The sequence below is a fragment of the Heterocephalus glaber genome, unplaced genomic scaffold, assembly GCF_053883595.1.
Source record: "Heterocephalus glaber isolate CG9 unplaced genomic scaffold, H.glaber_assembly_v1.0 deba00001606, whole genome shotgun sequence".
NCBI lineage: Eukaryota > Metazoa > Chordata > Mammalia > Rodentia > Bathyergidae > Heterocephalus > Heterocephalus glaber.
The window spans coordinates 40503555-40519286 of record NW_028258377.1 but is presented as its reverse complement, the minus strand read 5'-3'; the positions used below and the strand labels follow the sequence as shown (position 1 = coordinate 40519286).

At 43.0% G+C, this 15732-nt stretch overlaps 1 protein-coding gene and 1 long non-coding RNA gene across 2 annotated transcripts; both read right to left on the bottom strand.

Moving 5' to 3' along the window:
* Positions 1-300: 300 nt before the first annotated feature.
* On the bottom strand, positions 301-15588 carry LOC147823026 (uncharacterized). Its single transcript, XR_002388415.2, has 3 exons — positions 15091-15588; positions 14835-14912; positions 301-1101 (listed from the first exon to the last, which is right to left on the bottom strand). It is a non-coding gene; the product is annotated as an uncharacterized LOC147823026 (long non-coding RNA).
* LOC106007664 (neuroendocrine protein 7B2-like) lies at positions 7291-8536 on the bottom strand. The gene is made up of 2 exons (XM_013065009.3): positions 8342-8536; positions 7291-7924 (listed from the first exon to the last, which is right to left on the bottom strand). Exons 1-2 carry the CDS (start codon positions 8519-8521, stop codon positions 7481-7483), a joined length of 624 nt encoding a protein of 207 aa, XP_012920463.1. The 5' UTR covers positions 8522-8536; the 3' UTR covers positions 7291-7480.
* Positions 15589-15732: the final 144 nt, after the last annotated feature.

The window sequence follows — 15732 nt, the reverse complement described above, 5'->3', positions numbered from 1 at the left end:
AAAAAGGAGTAGGGGTTGCTTTTAAGACTTACTAAAGTTTGCGTCTGATTTTTTAATATTAATGTCAATAATAAAGAGAAAATCATATATTAGACTTTGGGATGGTATTAGTATAAAAAAGCATTGTCTTCAATATTTTTCTAAAAGAATCTATTGTTTCTTATGTTTTATGTTTTACATGGCCTAATTTTCCATTTATTATAAAAGTTACTACTTGGGAAGTAAAGAAAAAAAAGGAAACTATAGAAGTTATTTTCAAGAATGTGATTCCGGCACCTGCCTTGCAAGCACAAAGTCCCGAGTTCGATGCCCGGTACCAAAAAAAAAAAAAAAAAAAAGAATGTGAGGAACTTTCATCCAAATAGATGTGATTAAAAAAAACCCCAGCCTTCTAATTTTGAGAAGATTCAAATTACATAGACTGTGTTCTATGACCACAATAGCATTAAATTAGAAACAAACAACAATAAGAAACATAGACAAACCAAAGTATTTGGAAATTAATCACATTTTTTTTTTTTTTGGTACCGGGGATCGAACTCGTAATCACACATTTCTAAATTACTCATTGGTCAAAGAATTAATCCCAAAGAAAACCAGAATATCTTTGAAACTAAATTAAAATACATCACCATGAATGGGATGTAGTTTTAGACATTTACAGCTTTGAATACCTATGTTAGAAAAGAAAAAAACATTCAAAATCAATGCTCTACACGTCCACTTGACAGAGGTAGCAACGAACAAACCCAACAGAGTAAGTCAAAAGAAACAACAGAAGGAAATAAATGCTAAAGTGAGAATTATTAATGAAATAGAACACAAGTCAAAGAAATTAATAAAGCCAGAAGATTCTTCGAAAAGATCTACAGAACTGATGAATCTATTAATTGACCGAGAGTTCTCCAATTTGTGGACTTCGGGGCCAGTGGTTATCTGTTGGGCGAGCAGCTGGCCAGCTCCGGTCAGGACATCTGCAGCATCGAGGGGCTCTGCTCACCACACGGAATCGGTTGGCGAATATCTCCCGGGAAAACTGCCCAGTTAAGGACCACCGAGGTAGATTCATCCAGAAGACACAGAGAAAAAGGTGAACAATGTCTGAAATTAAAAAGTGGATTTCGCTACAAATATCACAAACACCAAAAAGCAAGTTATTCCTCTTGCTAGTGTTACAGACTGAAAACAGCACAAATTTATTATCGTACAATTCTCTAAAGCAGAAGTCGAACAAGAGTCTGCTGGGCTGACATTAAAGTGTCTTTGGGGCTGCATCACTTCCTGGAAACTGTAGGGGAGAATCTTTCTTCCCTTATCAGCGTCTAAAAGCTTCTCCTTGGCCCTCTTCTCTGCTTCAAAATCAGCAAAGATATATTTGTCTGCGCGGCCTTCAGAAGCCACACCCCCTCTCACTCTCTCCGTTGCCCTGCGCGGCCGTGTTCAAAGATCTCTGTGATTACACTGGGCTCAGAGGTATCCAGGGTAACCTTCCTGTGTTATTTTATTATTTCTTTAACCTTCCTGTTTTAAAGAGTGTATTATCAACTTTAATTTCATCTGCAACTTGAAATTGCCTTTGTTTTGTTTTTAAAAATTAGTGTATTTTTATTAGTTTGCAAAGAGTCATCACTGGGAATTGGTACACACACATAATGCATCTTGATCTTTTTTACTTCTTGCTCCTGTCCTGCTCCTCCTCCTGTCTCCTGTTCCCAGGTGCCCTTCCTATCTTCACAAAGTTTATCCCTATGTCTTGTATTATCTATCTTTTATTTTGCTTTTTAGATTATTTCTACTTTGAGTTCCTCATATAAGAAAAACCATGTGATATTTAACCTTCCATGGCTAATTTATTTAATTTAGCATTATGAACTCAGGGTACATCTATTTTCTTTTTTTTTCCAGTACTGGGAATTGAACTCAAGACCTTGTGGTTGCCAGGTAGGCACAGTGCCACTGACCTAAATCCCGGGGCTGGTACATCTAGTTTCTTACAAATCACTCAAACTTATTGTTTATGCTTGAGTAGTACTCCATTGTGTGGATATAGCAAATTGCATGTAGGCTACTTCCAAGATTTAGCTGTTATAAGTTGTGCTATCAACATAGGTGTGCATGGATCACCGAAACACAATGTCTACAACTCTTACTGGAAGATACCAAGAAGTATAGGTGGGTAAATGTTTAGTGGTCTCATATTTTTTGTAATGGGAAGTTTTTCCTTCTTCATCAGTTGTGAAGGTTAATTTTGCAGGATATGAAAGTCTGGGCTGACAGTTATTTTCCATTAGGGCTTGCAGAACTTTGCTTCAAATTCTTTTGGCCTTTAAGGTTTGTGCTGAGAAATCCATTGTTCTTCAGATATGCTTGGCTTTAGAAGTTACTTGCTATTTTTCTCTAATAATTTTAGCTCTGTCTCTCCTTCCTCTCTGTATCTCTGTAATTTTGATTATAATGCACCCTGGAATGATTCTTTTCCACTTGTGGCTATTTGGGGTTCTATATGCCTCTTGTATTTGAATTCTTTCCCTAGACTTTGAAAAGTTCTGCTCTGATTTCAGGGAATAAACTTTTTATACCTCCTGAGCCACCTTCTAATGTTTTCATTTCTGTAATTCTGAGTGGGGCTTTATCTAGCACCCTTGGATCCTGCCTTCATGGTGTCTTGTTGTATGTGGATGTCACCTCCCCATGCCCTGCCACATCGGTGGTCTAAGGGGGTCCTCTGAACACACACACTGCCAGGACAGTGCCCATCAGTTATGTGGACAAGAGGGTGGGCCAGGAACTATGAATTCTTTCAGACTCTGGAGACACTAAGGCCGGAAGGAGGTAGCACTTAGCTCACCCTGGGGGGAGCAGGTGCCTGGCCAGGGCAGATGACAGTGCTGGGGGAGAGCAGAGGCACCCAGGGAGGGAGCTGCAGCAGCAGAGATGAGTGGCAGGAAGCAGCACTCTGCCTGCAGCTATGGAGGTGCCGGGCCTCTTGGGGTCTGGACGGAGCCCTTGCACAAGGTAGATGCCCTCCTCTGAGCTGGGGTCTCAGGTGGGGAGCAGCAGGGTCAGATGCAGTAGTCTCTGATCCTGTGCTGGACTGTCCTGGTCCCAGAGCAGACTTAGGGCGCCCCGGAGCTGGGCTCCTGCAGCACTCTAGCTCTCTCACCCCTCCTGAGGAGAGTGTGGGAACTGCCTGACTGAATCCTGGAAACCAGTCATTTCCAGGAAATAAAAACTGAAAGCTGGCCTGGCCAGAGTCCCTCCTGTGAGACAGAGGAGGCAGGACTCAGGTAGAAAGAGCAGAGCAGTTAGCAGGAGCCCGCTGTGGCCTGAAGTCTGGAAGGAAAGCCAGGAAGATCAGACTATCTTTTCCAACCTTTCTTCCCTCTGTTTAATGCAGTGTTCCTTTGAGGAAGAGTATTTATTGAAATCATTGATCAAGTTAACTGGGTTAAGTTTGTAGACATTTTGCTTTCAGTTGTAAATGTGATATATATCTAAATCAGTCTGTTTTTCTCTCGAGGCACTTAGAGTTAATTCTTCACTAGAGCCTTTTCTTACTTTTCTCCTTCCATTTCTTAGACTTGCCTGGTAAACACTCAGCCGGGACGTTTAGAGGGCAAACAGGGCTGGTTACTACTGTTCTTTGACTTCTGTTGGGTGCTGGGGACCAGACTCCAGGCAGGACTTCTGCCCACCTGAAAACAATCAGTGTCTGAAGAGGGAGTACTGAAAAGGAGGTTTCTACGAGTCCACTTCCGGTGGAAACAGAGGTCCTCAGCAGACTGTATCCTGGGTCATTTGGGGAGATGCAGAGGATGTTTCTTTCAAGTGTGCGAGGGAGATGCCAGGAGCCCACAGGGAATGTGCTGGCCCGACTGCACAGTAGTGAGGTGTGGCCTCCTTAAGGCAGGGACAGGCAATGTTTACATTGATTTTCTGGTGCTATAAAACTTACCCAAAGTATGAAATATAAATGAAAGTGATATTTATTTACTCACAGAAGGAGGCTGAAATTCAAGAACACCCATTCAGCTTCTGGTGCATGTTTCATTGCGGATGGCACCATAACCTTAGACGCGTGTGGAAAGGTGAGAAACAGTAAGCAGGTGAGACAGGAAGCCAGAGAGAGCTAAGCGCCAGACTGCCCCACTTTACAACAACCCACTTCCACGGGACCTGACTCACTCCTAGAGACTAGCCTTACTCTTTCCCGTGTCCTGATTGCCTTGTAGGAGGCCCCACTTCCTAGCCATTCTGCTATCTCAACACCACCATGCTGGGGCCCAAGATCCCCGCACACATACCTCTGGAGGATGAACTCAAACCCTATACCAATACAAGCAGATGCACAGCAGGGCAGACTATTGGCCCTGGAGATGGTGGCTGATGGAGGGATGCATCTCACAGCTGCGGCTGCAGGAGGAGCTCACCTGACTCCAGATGCCTGGCAGAGGGAGCAGAGAGAAGCAGACCTCTGGCCTTGCTCCCCACCCTTCTCGCGCTTCTGCTGCCCATCAGCCAAATCCCAACTCCTTCTGGAGGGTAAGATATAGTCTGGCTCATCATCCCTCTGGGGGGTCTAACAGAATGGAGAAGGGCAGAGAGTCCACGTGGGATGGAAGGAAGTGGTCATCCTGGAGTGCAGAGAAGTCTGCAAATTATGAAGCTGTCAGTGCCTTCAGTAAGAAACACGGCGAATGATCAATTCAAGTGGCAACATGAACCACAGTTGTGACCTAAGTACAAGCAGTGCTCATCACCCACTTTGCTTTTTAACACAATTTTACAAATATTTGAGTTAGGAGTATTTGTCTTAGTTAACCTTCTCGTTGCTGAAACTAAATACCAGACACCCAAAGTTTAAGGAGGAAAGGTTTATTTAGCTCATACATTGTAGATGTTTCAGTCCATAATTGTCTGGTTCCAAGGCAGGGTGGCATGGCAGAGGAGAGACAGTTCATGGTGGACAGAAGACAGCAAAAGCAACAAGGAAGGGATGACTATGGCTCTTCCTGTCCCTTATAGCTTATCCCAACTACCTGCCTTTAGGGCAGGTAGCACTGACACCCTTAATCCTAATCGCCTTGGTCCTAGCACTGCACCATGAATCAATCCCAGTGTCATATATTCTAGATCCAGCCACCTCTGAAAAAGCCCTGCCTATGACTGCTTGAGGCCTGGGGAGGGATCTAGACACAGCCATAACAGTAGCCCACTGCTAAACACATCCAGAGCTAATTTAGTCATCAGTATTTACCTAACCTCACGTCTGCAACAAGTTACTGCCTTCCCATATCCTATCTCAGATCGCTCACTGAGCAAGGGACCAAGCAAAGATCTAGATCTCTCTTTCATTTATGCTCACAACACCCTGAAATACATACACCTTGTCCATTTCACGTGCTTCATATGTCACAATTATTTGCTTCCCCTGCTATTTCTCCAATGGACCGCAGCAGTTTCGTGATCGCTCTCTCATTTACCCAGGCATTCCCTACACAGTTGCACACAGCTTTAGTTGACCCTCATATGTGTAGGGTGACCAGATATCCCGGCAGGAATGAGATGATTTGTTTTCATTTGTTACAGTGTCATCCTTTGGAGGCTAATTTTATGGTCATCTCACAAGCTTTATTTCCCTGCTCGTGTCCCTGAGATGATAATGGCGCATCAGTTAGTCTAGTGCACCATTCAAGAACCTTCTGTGTCTCTAGCCCTCACTGCCTACCACTTCTGAGACTGGAATATTAGCTCCAGCAGCAGGTTTACTTCATTTCTCCAGGTGTTTCAAACTACCTCATTTTCTGGGTCTGTGTTCATGAGCTTCGCTATACCTCAAGGAATTTTCCTTCTTCCTCCCATTTGCCTTACTTACTTGAACCTGTCCTTCCCAGCCTTGCTTGGACATCATTTCTGTACAAATATCTTCCATGATGATCCACAGTAATCTTTTCGGCTACAGCCTCTGCCGGTAATCAGAATAGCGCTCTGCTCGCGTGATAATGAATGTGAAGCTCGCCAAGTGGTAAGTCTGAGTATCTGATTATCAGGATAATCTTTTCAAAGCAAAAGGATGAGAGATCTCCTGGAAAATCACTGGCCCCCTACTTTGCAACTCCCTTCAGTGTCCAGGCTGAAAGGTTATCAGTCACATCTGGCACCACTTTGGTTATTTGAGAGCACACTGGGAAAGATGCAAAATGAAGTCCCATTAGACTTTTTGCCATTTTTGGCTTCACTGTATCTTTCGAGGATATCCTTAAGAATCTTTTGAATGCTGGTTTGGTGATCATGACTTTTGCAAGATGTTCTTTGTCATGGAAATACCTCACTTTCCCATCAATTTTGAAAATAGTTTTCCAGGAAATAGGTCTGAGTTGGAAATCATTTTAAGGGCTCGAAACACCTCACTCCAAGCTCTCCTGGCCTTTTAGGTTTAACTTTAGAAGTGATTTGTTGCTTTTCTCTAACACCTTTTATGATTCTGTCCTTGTGTTGAACTTCTGTTCTGGGATTTGGACTGTTATGTGCCGTGGAGAAGTTCTTCTGGGCCCTGGCTCTTTGTGGTTGATATGTCTTGCTTATCTGTATGTTAAATTCTTTCCCCATTCTTGGATGTTTTCTCCTATTATTTCTGTAAATAGGTTTTTTATGCTATTCATGCAGTCTTTTGATGTTTACTAATTCCAATTAATCTTGTGTAGCCTTCTTTGTGTCATCTATCAGGTGTGGATCCGTTTCCCACCACCTCTTGCTGTTTTCAAGGTGTTTCTGAATACACAGTCACAGTCATTAGTCCCTATCTTCCATTTCGGAAACTCCTCACATTATTCACTCCTGTTGCCCATACTTTCAACAGAATTTTTTTAGTCTCCTAGACTTCTGTTTTCTACCTTTTCAGGGAGTCCATTTCTTTGTAACTTGGTCACTCATGTTTTGTATTGTTTTTGATAGCTCAGCTAGCTTTTTATTTATTTGAGCTCAATGATTATTTTGAATGGTATCATTCATTTTTTTTTTTTTTTTGCTTGCATAAACATTTACTAAGATACAGCCAAGAGAGATGTGTCAGGTCCTTCCCGAGAGCACAGACTTCTTTATTGGTGTGTAACAGGGCCCGGGGGCTGGATGCACTGTATAATCAAAATCAAATGCTAGCTTTTTTGCAGACTTGGTCAAAGCATCACAGCCCTAAACACCATTTAAACTGCAAGAAATCTGAGCATTTCCTAGCTTTATTTTTTATTTTACTTGACATATACATTTTAATGTTAATGTTCATTGCAGAAAAAACAAAAACAAAAAGAGCTCCTATTTAAACTTAGCAGAAAGCTGAGCCATCAGTGTGAAGGACAATGTGAATGCAGCTGCTTTTCATCCATAATTAACTACATCAGAAACATGCTGCCATTCTCAGGGGCTTTAGTGACACATGCACATTAACAGTGAGGGGCATGAGTTTCCACCCAGTATCTTCTCTTTACTCTGGGTCCTTGTTCTCATCTGAAAAATGGGGGACAGACTTCTTTGCGACAACATTGTCCAGCCTCTGTCCTTGCAGATACAGATTGACACTCCTCCGCTTCCGCCTCTGTCCTCCCTTCATCTTCTCATAAAGGAGTTTCTTATTCCACTTTCCCAAGTCTGGGTAGTCATGTTCTGGATGAAAAAGGTGCTGGTGCAACTGGAATTCTTGACTGAACTCCGCTGTGTCAGGGGTGTTTTCTAGGCATCCATCATCTGTTTTGCCAACAGGACAGGGATTTGGAGGGTCAGGATAACCCTGATCCTCGCTGAAGTCCTTAGGAATGTTGTCGCCAGTGAACTCTGCCACAATGTTGGGGATGCTGCCAAAAGGACCCAAGTATTGCAGACCTTCATGTGCTCCACCTTCGATACTCTGTGGGCCCACAAGATTCATGGCCTGGTGTGGAAGGCGGTGTTAGCTATGAAGATTCCATTTTAACTTTGCCCTCCACCGTAAAGGACAAGATATCAGCTCTGGGAATACTCTGTCCCTGCCAAGCCACATGCTTATCTTTAAAGATTGTCCTGTGCCATGATGAATGTTCTTTTACCCAGAGATATAAAGAACTAAAAGAACAGGGAAATTCCAGAGAATGGGGAAATTCCAAAGAAAAGAGAAGTGGGCGTTTCTGTATCAAGGCCAGGACTAAAAATAGCCACAGCCTGTCCAGTGTATAAAAGATCCAGAAAAAATAAACTTGGGCTCTCAATCTCTCTGGGAGCCCTCCCGACTCTATCTCTGTGTCTTTCTTTTTCTTCATCCTCACTCCCCCATTCAGGTGCTGTTCGACAAGTGACGGCGGGCTCCGTCAGCCTGGTGAGCTGGATATTCCACCCGTGGCCTGGCAATGCCCAATTGCTCCATAACACCATGAAGCAGGCTCTGGATATCTGTTTCGGAGACTTGGTCAGGAGCCCATGGGCTGTAAGCGAATGTTGGAGTCCATCCCAATGCCAGCCAAAATAGTAGGCCAGAGAGCATGGTAGAGACCATTCTAAAATACCATGTATTTTGTTTAGCAAGTCATTTTGTTTAGTTACATCATTTTTGAGCTCACTGAGCACCTTACTGATCTAGTTTTTTGTTTGTTTGCTTCTTCTTTCTTCATTTCAGCTTTTTTATGCTGAAGACTGACAGTTGATTAGCGTGTAAAGACTTTGTTGTTACTATGGAGTTGTCTTTAGTTAGTGTCTACTTTCCATTGATATTACCTTGGCTTTGTTTGCATTCTGTTATTTATCTACCTGTTCTACCTCCTTAATTCAATAGGATCAGACACAGTCATTTTGTTTCAAGAAGAGAATCCCTAGCACTTACATCAATGTCACCAGATCCAACTTTACATCAATCGTGTACATTAAAACTTGTTTTTAACAATTTCACCCTTTATCAACGCCCAGTACAGATTGTACTATACTGCTACTAACAGGGATGGGGGAAGGAAAAAGAAAGAGAAAAAGAAGGAGGTAATTCAGTTAGAAGAGGAGAGAACAGAAATATCAATAGATGAAAAAACAGATGGGAGATCTGATTTTGTTGGAATTATTTTACAACTGAAGTAAAGGGCTAGTGTTGAGGGGCTTTGAGAAAATATTTGTGGGAACAGGAATGGGGATAGAGAGGGAAGGAAGCATAGCTGGAGATTCAGAGAAGTTGTGAGTATCAGAACCTGTTGAGATTTTGGTATTTGGCTCGTGTTTGGATCCTCTATGCACAATTGGTCCCCAGTACCAAAAAAATCCGCTGAAAAAAAATAAATAAAAGCAGTGTCTAATTCTTATTTTCCTTTGCATATGTAGAGACAACTCCTACACATATGCAGATGAAAGGAGGAACAGAAGTGACAGAAGATAAACGGATAAGAAAGAGGAAGACAGAGGAGGAGGAAAATAGAAACAATTAATAACCCCATACAGTTGCAAGAACACAGAATTAAAGCAACCGCACAGCCCCATTTATATTGCCGTCTGAGTTCAGTTTCTGATCTCTGAGCTTGTTCTTCACTCCCTCATAATTGGCTTGGTTGCTTGCCTGTGAGTGAGAAGCCTGCCAATCTTGATGACCTGTCAATATCCCTCCCATCTACAAACCATGGCTTTGGGTGTGGTGAACTACAGGGCTTTGCCTCCCTCCCGGGATCAAAGCACCTCAGCTAATTCTGGAAGGCAAGGCTGCGATGTAATTTGCCCAGCACTCAGTTCTCTAGAAGTGAACTGCAGTACTGTTGATGACAAAAAGACAGCTATTGGCATATAGTAAAAACCAATTAGCAGCAACAACTATACCACCACTGCCAATAGCAAAGACAGCAGCAGCAGTAATAGAGTCAAAAACAAACTGGATATTAACGTACCATAAGAACCAATAAAAGCTACCACTGTATGACCTTTAACAATTGACAGGAGATTACAGCAATAATAATATAGTCACAAAGACAAACCAAATATTAACATGCAGTAAATAGGTACTAAATGTAACTATAGCACCACTAATAGAAAAGAATTCACAAGAGCATGGTCAACTAAATATCTAAAAATTAAGTTTGATAGTTACACTAACAAAAGGAAAAAATGAAAGAAGAAAAATTTGAAAAAAGGGAGAAAATTAAGATATTTAATTAAAGAGTATAAGAAAATTAGATAAAAATAACAGCAAAGAACAAATAAGAAAAAGAAAAATGAGAAAAAAGAATAAAACAAAGATCAAAAGAAAGGAAAAAGAGAAGAAAAAAAGAGAAGAAAAACTCGAACTCCAAAAACCAACAAAGAAAAAGGGAAATGAATCAAAAAGTTTTCGGATGAGTGGTTTCTTTCCAGAGCATGCAGTATAGGAAGCCACCAGATGTGAGGAGGACTAACAAGTCACTACTAAGCCCTGTTTTTATTCCACACTCACTTTGTGTGTGTGAACAGAGTCCTGCCCTGCCCGTCCTGCTGGGTGAGGTCTGTCAACACTGCCATGAACCGTGGCTCCAGCCACTCGGTCATTGACCCTGTTTACACAAGGCATAGTCATCTCTGCCCAGCTGCACGGCCTGTGGGCTTGTGGGGTACCCTCTTCGCTCACGAGTCCCCTGTCCACACACCAACTGTGGCAGCCATCCAAGCTGAAGCACACCAGTCACGATGGCACACAGGGAAAGCAAACAGACCACTGAGACCTGTGCTGCATGTAGGCAGTATTTTCACTTGCACATGTGGAATATGACCGTTTGGAAGCTGTAAAAGCAACTAAGTGGCACAAATTAATATTTAAACAATAGAATGGAATGGAGTAGAGATTATGTCCAAAAATTAATGGCAAATTTTATAATAGTGTGTGTGTGTTAATGTTCATGCATCTACACATACACACTAACCCAAGATCCTCAGCAAAGCAGCAGGGAAGCCATAGTTCATTACAGAGAGTGGTGAAATTCTGAGAAGTTCGTTCCCATTTATTGTTAGGTTTTGTGAATGTGGTCTGAGCAGAGTTTGCAACAGGTTCCTTTAAACTGAGAGAAGACACTCAAGTGGGAGTAGTGACACAGCTCCTGCCACCTGCAGGGTCACCTGGGGCCAAGAGTGCAGGCATAGCCTGGAAGAAACAGCCCAAAGGCTAGTGTCCCCCTCCCAGGGTGAGCTGGGTGAGGGGTCACGCAGAAGGGCTGCTAGGAAACCAGGAAAGTGCCTTTGGCTTCTCTACAATGCACCAGAGACCAAAGCTTGGATGAAGACAGATCACAGCTCACACAGTTTTATATCCAGTGTGCTTCACACAGCAAGGAAACGGGCTGGAGGCCACTTTTGGCTTCAGTGTCCTTATTGTGACCAAACAGGACTTGACCCCTTAGTGGCCCATGGGCCTGGACAGAAGAGAGGTATGAAGAACTCACAGGCAGGAAAATAAAATATTTTAAACATGGTTAATGTTGATCAGTGTGCATCAGCTGAGTTGTTTCCGTAGCACCAAGTGTCTGGCATATGTCACACACTGCTCTACGTTCAGGGCACAAAGCAGTGAAGAAGAAAGCCACGCTGTGCTGGAGAGGATGTTTGTCACACGACAGGGAAGAGCTCTCCTTGCTGGCTGCCATCCCAGAGGGAGTGATTCAAAATCTAAAGCGAATGCATTTCTTCACCCAGAACATGACTATCTTAGATAACAGAGGCATAAGAAATTGGCTTTCTAAATAGTGTTATTTTGGAAGTTCTGAATTCCACTCTGCAAGACTTACATTTTTTAAAGCCAGACTCTTTTTTTTTTTTTTTGATACCAGGGATCGAACTTGGGACCCTGCACTTTAGAGGCAGGCGGGGGAATCCCTGAGCTAAATCCCAGGCCCTCCCCACGATTTTTAAATGAAAATTCTACTTATTACCAGTCATAAATATTTTAGCAAGTACAAAAGGTAAAGGCACTTTTTATATATACAAGTATACCAGACATCCCTGCCCAGTACTAGCGGGCTATGAGTGGCACCTGCATCTTGCTCTCCATAATTCAGCTATATTGTTTTACATCAGGAGTCAGACCGCAGCTCTACTGGACTCCAAAGGGCATGTCAGCTGGCAGAGTGGGCGAGCATAGCCCCTCCCTCAATGGCTGCCATGGAAACCCAGGCCCTGGTCTGGGAAGCGACAGGGCTCTGCTGAGTTATGTGCAGCTGAGGTCAGCATGCCCCCATTAAAACCCTTTCGCCTGGATTATGGCTTCTCACTGACCCAACGGGTTGCTTGCTAATTGCACCTGGTCCCAGTACCGGTCTGTTCCATCCAAGCAAGATAAACAGCGCCAAATCCCTAACCGCCCTGCCTGGTGCCGTCGTGCCAGGTGTTCAGCAGTATCTCACTAGATGCCTTCAAAGCTCCCCTGCTCCTTATTCCTTCCCATGATTCTATTCAATAAATACTGGGTGTGCTTGGGGGCTTTTGTCTTTGCTGCCATCAGCAGCACCGACCAGGACCCAAGACCCAGCTTCTCCATTCTAACTCTTGTTTCTGTCTGTTCTTGAATTTGCTTTGTGCTGTGGTGGCTCCGAGGCCAGGACCCACGGCAGTAGTCCTGGTAACGTCCCTTTCCCCGCTCCCTACATACAAGAACAATGCCATTATCATGCATAAAATTGGCAGTCGTTCCTTATCATCAGAAAATGGCCAATGTTCAAATTTCCCTGGTTTTCACATAAACCCTGTTATGTTTGAATAAGCCTCTCCTAAATTCCACAGACTGCAATTTCCTAAGTTTCTAATTTCGCCTTTAATCCACTGGTTCCCCACCACCAGACTTTTTCTTTTCCTTTCCAATTATTAGATTAAAAAAATGTACTTCAGAGTTTCCCATACTCCTTGAATTTGATCATTTTGTTCATAAGGTATCATTTAACATTGGGGCATGGTCTCTATACTTCCAGAAGCCTTCTTCAGAGATCTTGATTTGAGCAAGAAAACTTCTTATTGGTTAGCTTTGTACTTTCACTGGGAGGTATAAAATACCTGCTTGTTGCTCTTTTTGTTAGCAGTCAGAGATGATCATTGCCTAGATCTTTAATTTTTCTTTTCTTTTTTTTTTCTTTTTTTTTTTTTTTACAGTATTGGAATTGAATCCAGGACTTCACAAGAGCTACATATACTTTACATTTTTTCTTTAAATTTAGAGACAAGTTTTTGCTAAGTTGCTAAATTGCCCAGGCTAGATTTAAACTTGCTATCCTTCTGTCTCAGCCTCCCAGGCTGTGCCACCACGCCCAGCTTCCCCAATTCTACTGGGGTGTGATTAACATACTAAGTATACAGATTGGGAAAGATCTATCTCCCTATTTCCTAAGGGGACCAAGAAATGGAGGCAAAGGGGAGGGAGAGGAAGGGAAGGGGACGAAAAAGAATTAAGAAGTGTTATGTACATGGACCAATTCCCCAAAGGAATATGATCATTATGTACTTCAGGCATATACTAATAAAAATTAAAAATTGAAAAAAGATGAGAGAATGCTTTTGATCAACTTTATGCCAATAAAATCGAAAATTTAGAAAAAACAAAAAATATACAATTTGGTGAGCTTGGGTATGGATTTTTTACTTCTTTAGATGTCCTTTGCGAGGGCTGTGCTAGGGACTGAACTCAGGGCCTCACCCATGCTAGGCAAGTACTCTATCTCTGAGCTACATGCCCAGACCCCATTACTTTTTAAGCTTTAGAAAACGTTAGTATATTAAGTGCATCATTCCTTCTGCATGTTTTGGCGGAAAACTGATATGAAGAACGAGTTCTCGTCTATCATTTGGTTGCTATACAATTTGTATAGGAAGGGCAAGTATAATACTCCCACATAAAAAGCAGTAATGATTTATTCCCTTGTATATCAGCTTTTTGTTTTTTGTTTTTGGTACTGGGGACTGAATTCAGATCTTTGTGCTTGCAAGGCAGGTGGCGGAACCACTGAGCTAAATCCCCAGCCCACCGGTTTTTTGTTTTTTAAGGGTGGCTGCTTCCTTAGCATACTTCAGTTAATCAATAAAATGTATTTTAGTTGTGCTGTGACCTTACTGACTTACTAGAAACAAACTGGACATGTTTCAACTGCAGTTGTGGTACACACAGACTCTCCAATTGTTCTACTTGTTTTCCAGTGGGAACTTTCTCAGATTGTCTCTGAGTCGTTTGACATACTCACAGCATTTCTGGACAGTTCTGCTGATTTATGACCATATAATTCAGTTTTACCTTTATATCTGCTGGACTGGACTGAAAAGTCCTCCCTGGTTCAAATCACTGCTCCAGACTACGGATTGTACATAGTGTTCTAAGGCCCTGTGTAGATGGCAGAGTGGTCGTATGTTACCCTATGCCTTTTCTAACTGGACAAACAAAAATACGTTTTTAAGGAAAAATGTCCTGCATGTATACTTGCTATTTCCTTAACAGATTTTTACTTACTTTTCCTTTTTTATATCCGTGCCTTTTGCTGTTTATGTGAAAATCTTATTATTTAACGGTACTGGCATTATTGCATTTGCTTTATGATAAAGTGACAGCACATGATATTCCAAGGAAAGCAATGCCATTACAACTATGGCTGTTATTATCACTAGTGCTGCTGAAAAAAGTGTAAGATTTGTTTAGTTTGTGCCTGGTTTTGTGTGTGTGTGTGTCTATTAAGAATTTATTGGCGAGGACATCAAACGAGAGCCCCCAGGTCCCCTCAAAGGCATCCTCTCAGAACCACCTCTAAAGTGTCTCCAAGGGCAATGACTTAAATTGCTTCTTGGACTTTCTAAGTGGCGAAAATGGGGTTAGGGTGGAGGGAGCCACACCAAGCCAGGCTTACCTTCATGTTGTCAGGGGCGTCTCCTTCGCCTGTAGTCGCACAAACAAATATCATCAGGGGCTCCCTAATCAGATTCGCCTCAACGAAAAGACACAAGTGTAAGAGCTCTGGCTGCCACGAACAGGCCCGACATGGCGCCCTTCTCTCAGAGTGACGGCAAAGGGCCAGGTCGGCCGCGCCCTGCAGCCAAGCCTCCTCTTCCCCGGCTTCGGCTCCGACCAGGCCCAGGGTCTCCCGCCCGGCCTCCGAGCCTCACCATAGTAGGAGTCCTGCTCCTTCACGCGGCAACCCAGCCGCCGGCACCCAGCCTCGCGGCCCAGCCTCTCCGCCACATCTTGGGCAGTGCCCGTCTGGCTGCCGAAGACCACCAGGAGCTGAAGCCTTCGCATCACGACGGGCCGGAAACCAAGGTCCCCGACCCGTGCCCCCTTCCGCTTCCGGTGTCGACCGGAAGTGGTTTGTCATTTCTTATAATGTAATCCACCAGAAATTTACTTTTATCATGACATGTTTGAAAATCTTAAAATAACTTTTCTTGGTTTAGGCCAACGAGCTGAGATTAGTTTGTTTGATTTTGGTTGTATTTCTATAAATGTAATTTTAAAAATTTGATTATGCGGGCCGGGCATTTAGCTCAGGGGTTCCCACTGCCTGCTTTGCAAGCACAAGGTTCTGAGTTCGATCCCCAGTACCAAAAGAAATTTTTTTTGATTATGCAGCTATAAACATTTTCAGGCTCACAAGATAAAATAATACGTACTAAATGAAATCTAGTGTTTTCCCCGTCCCTCCACCCAGAAACATCTCTTCCTCTAAAAATAAGACATTTAGCCGGGCATGGTGGTGCACACCTGCAATCTCAGCACTGAGGAGGCTGAGGCAGGAGAATCACCTCTAG

What these genes read in the sequence shown, in the direction of transcription:
- LOC106007664 (XM_013065009.3), bottom strand. Translation starts at nt 8,521, where the DNA reads ATGGTCTCTACCATGCTCTCTGGCCTACTATTTTGGCTGGCATTGGGA. An exon ending in TGGAATATCCAGCTCACCAG is followed by an intron (nt 7,925 to 8,341) that starts GCTGACGGAGCC and finishes CTTCCACACCAG; the next exon opens with GCCATGAATCTTGTGGGCCC.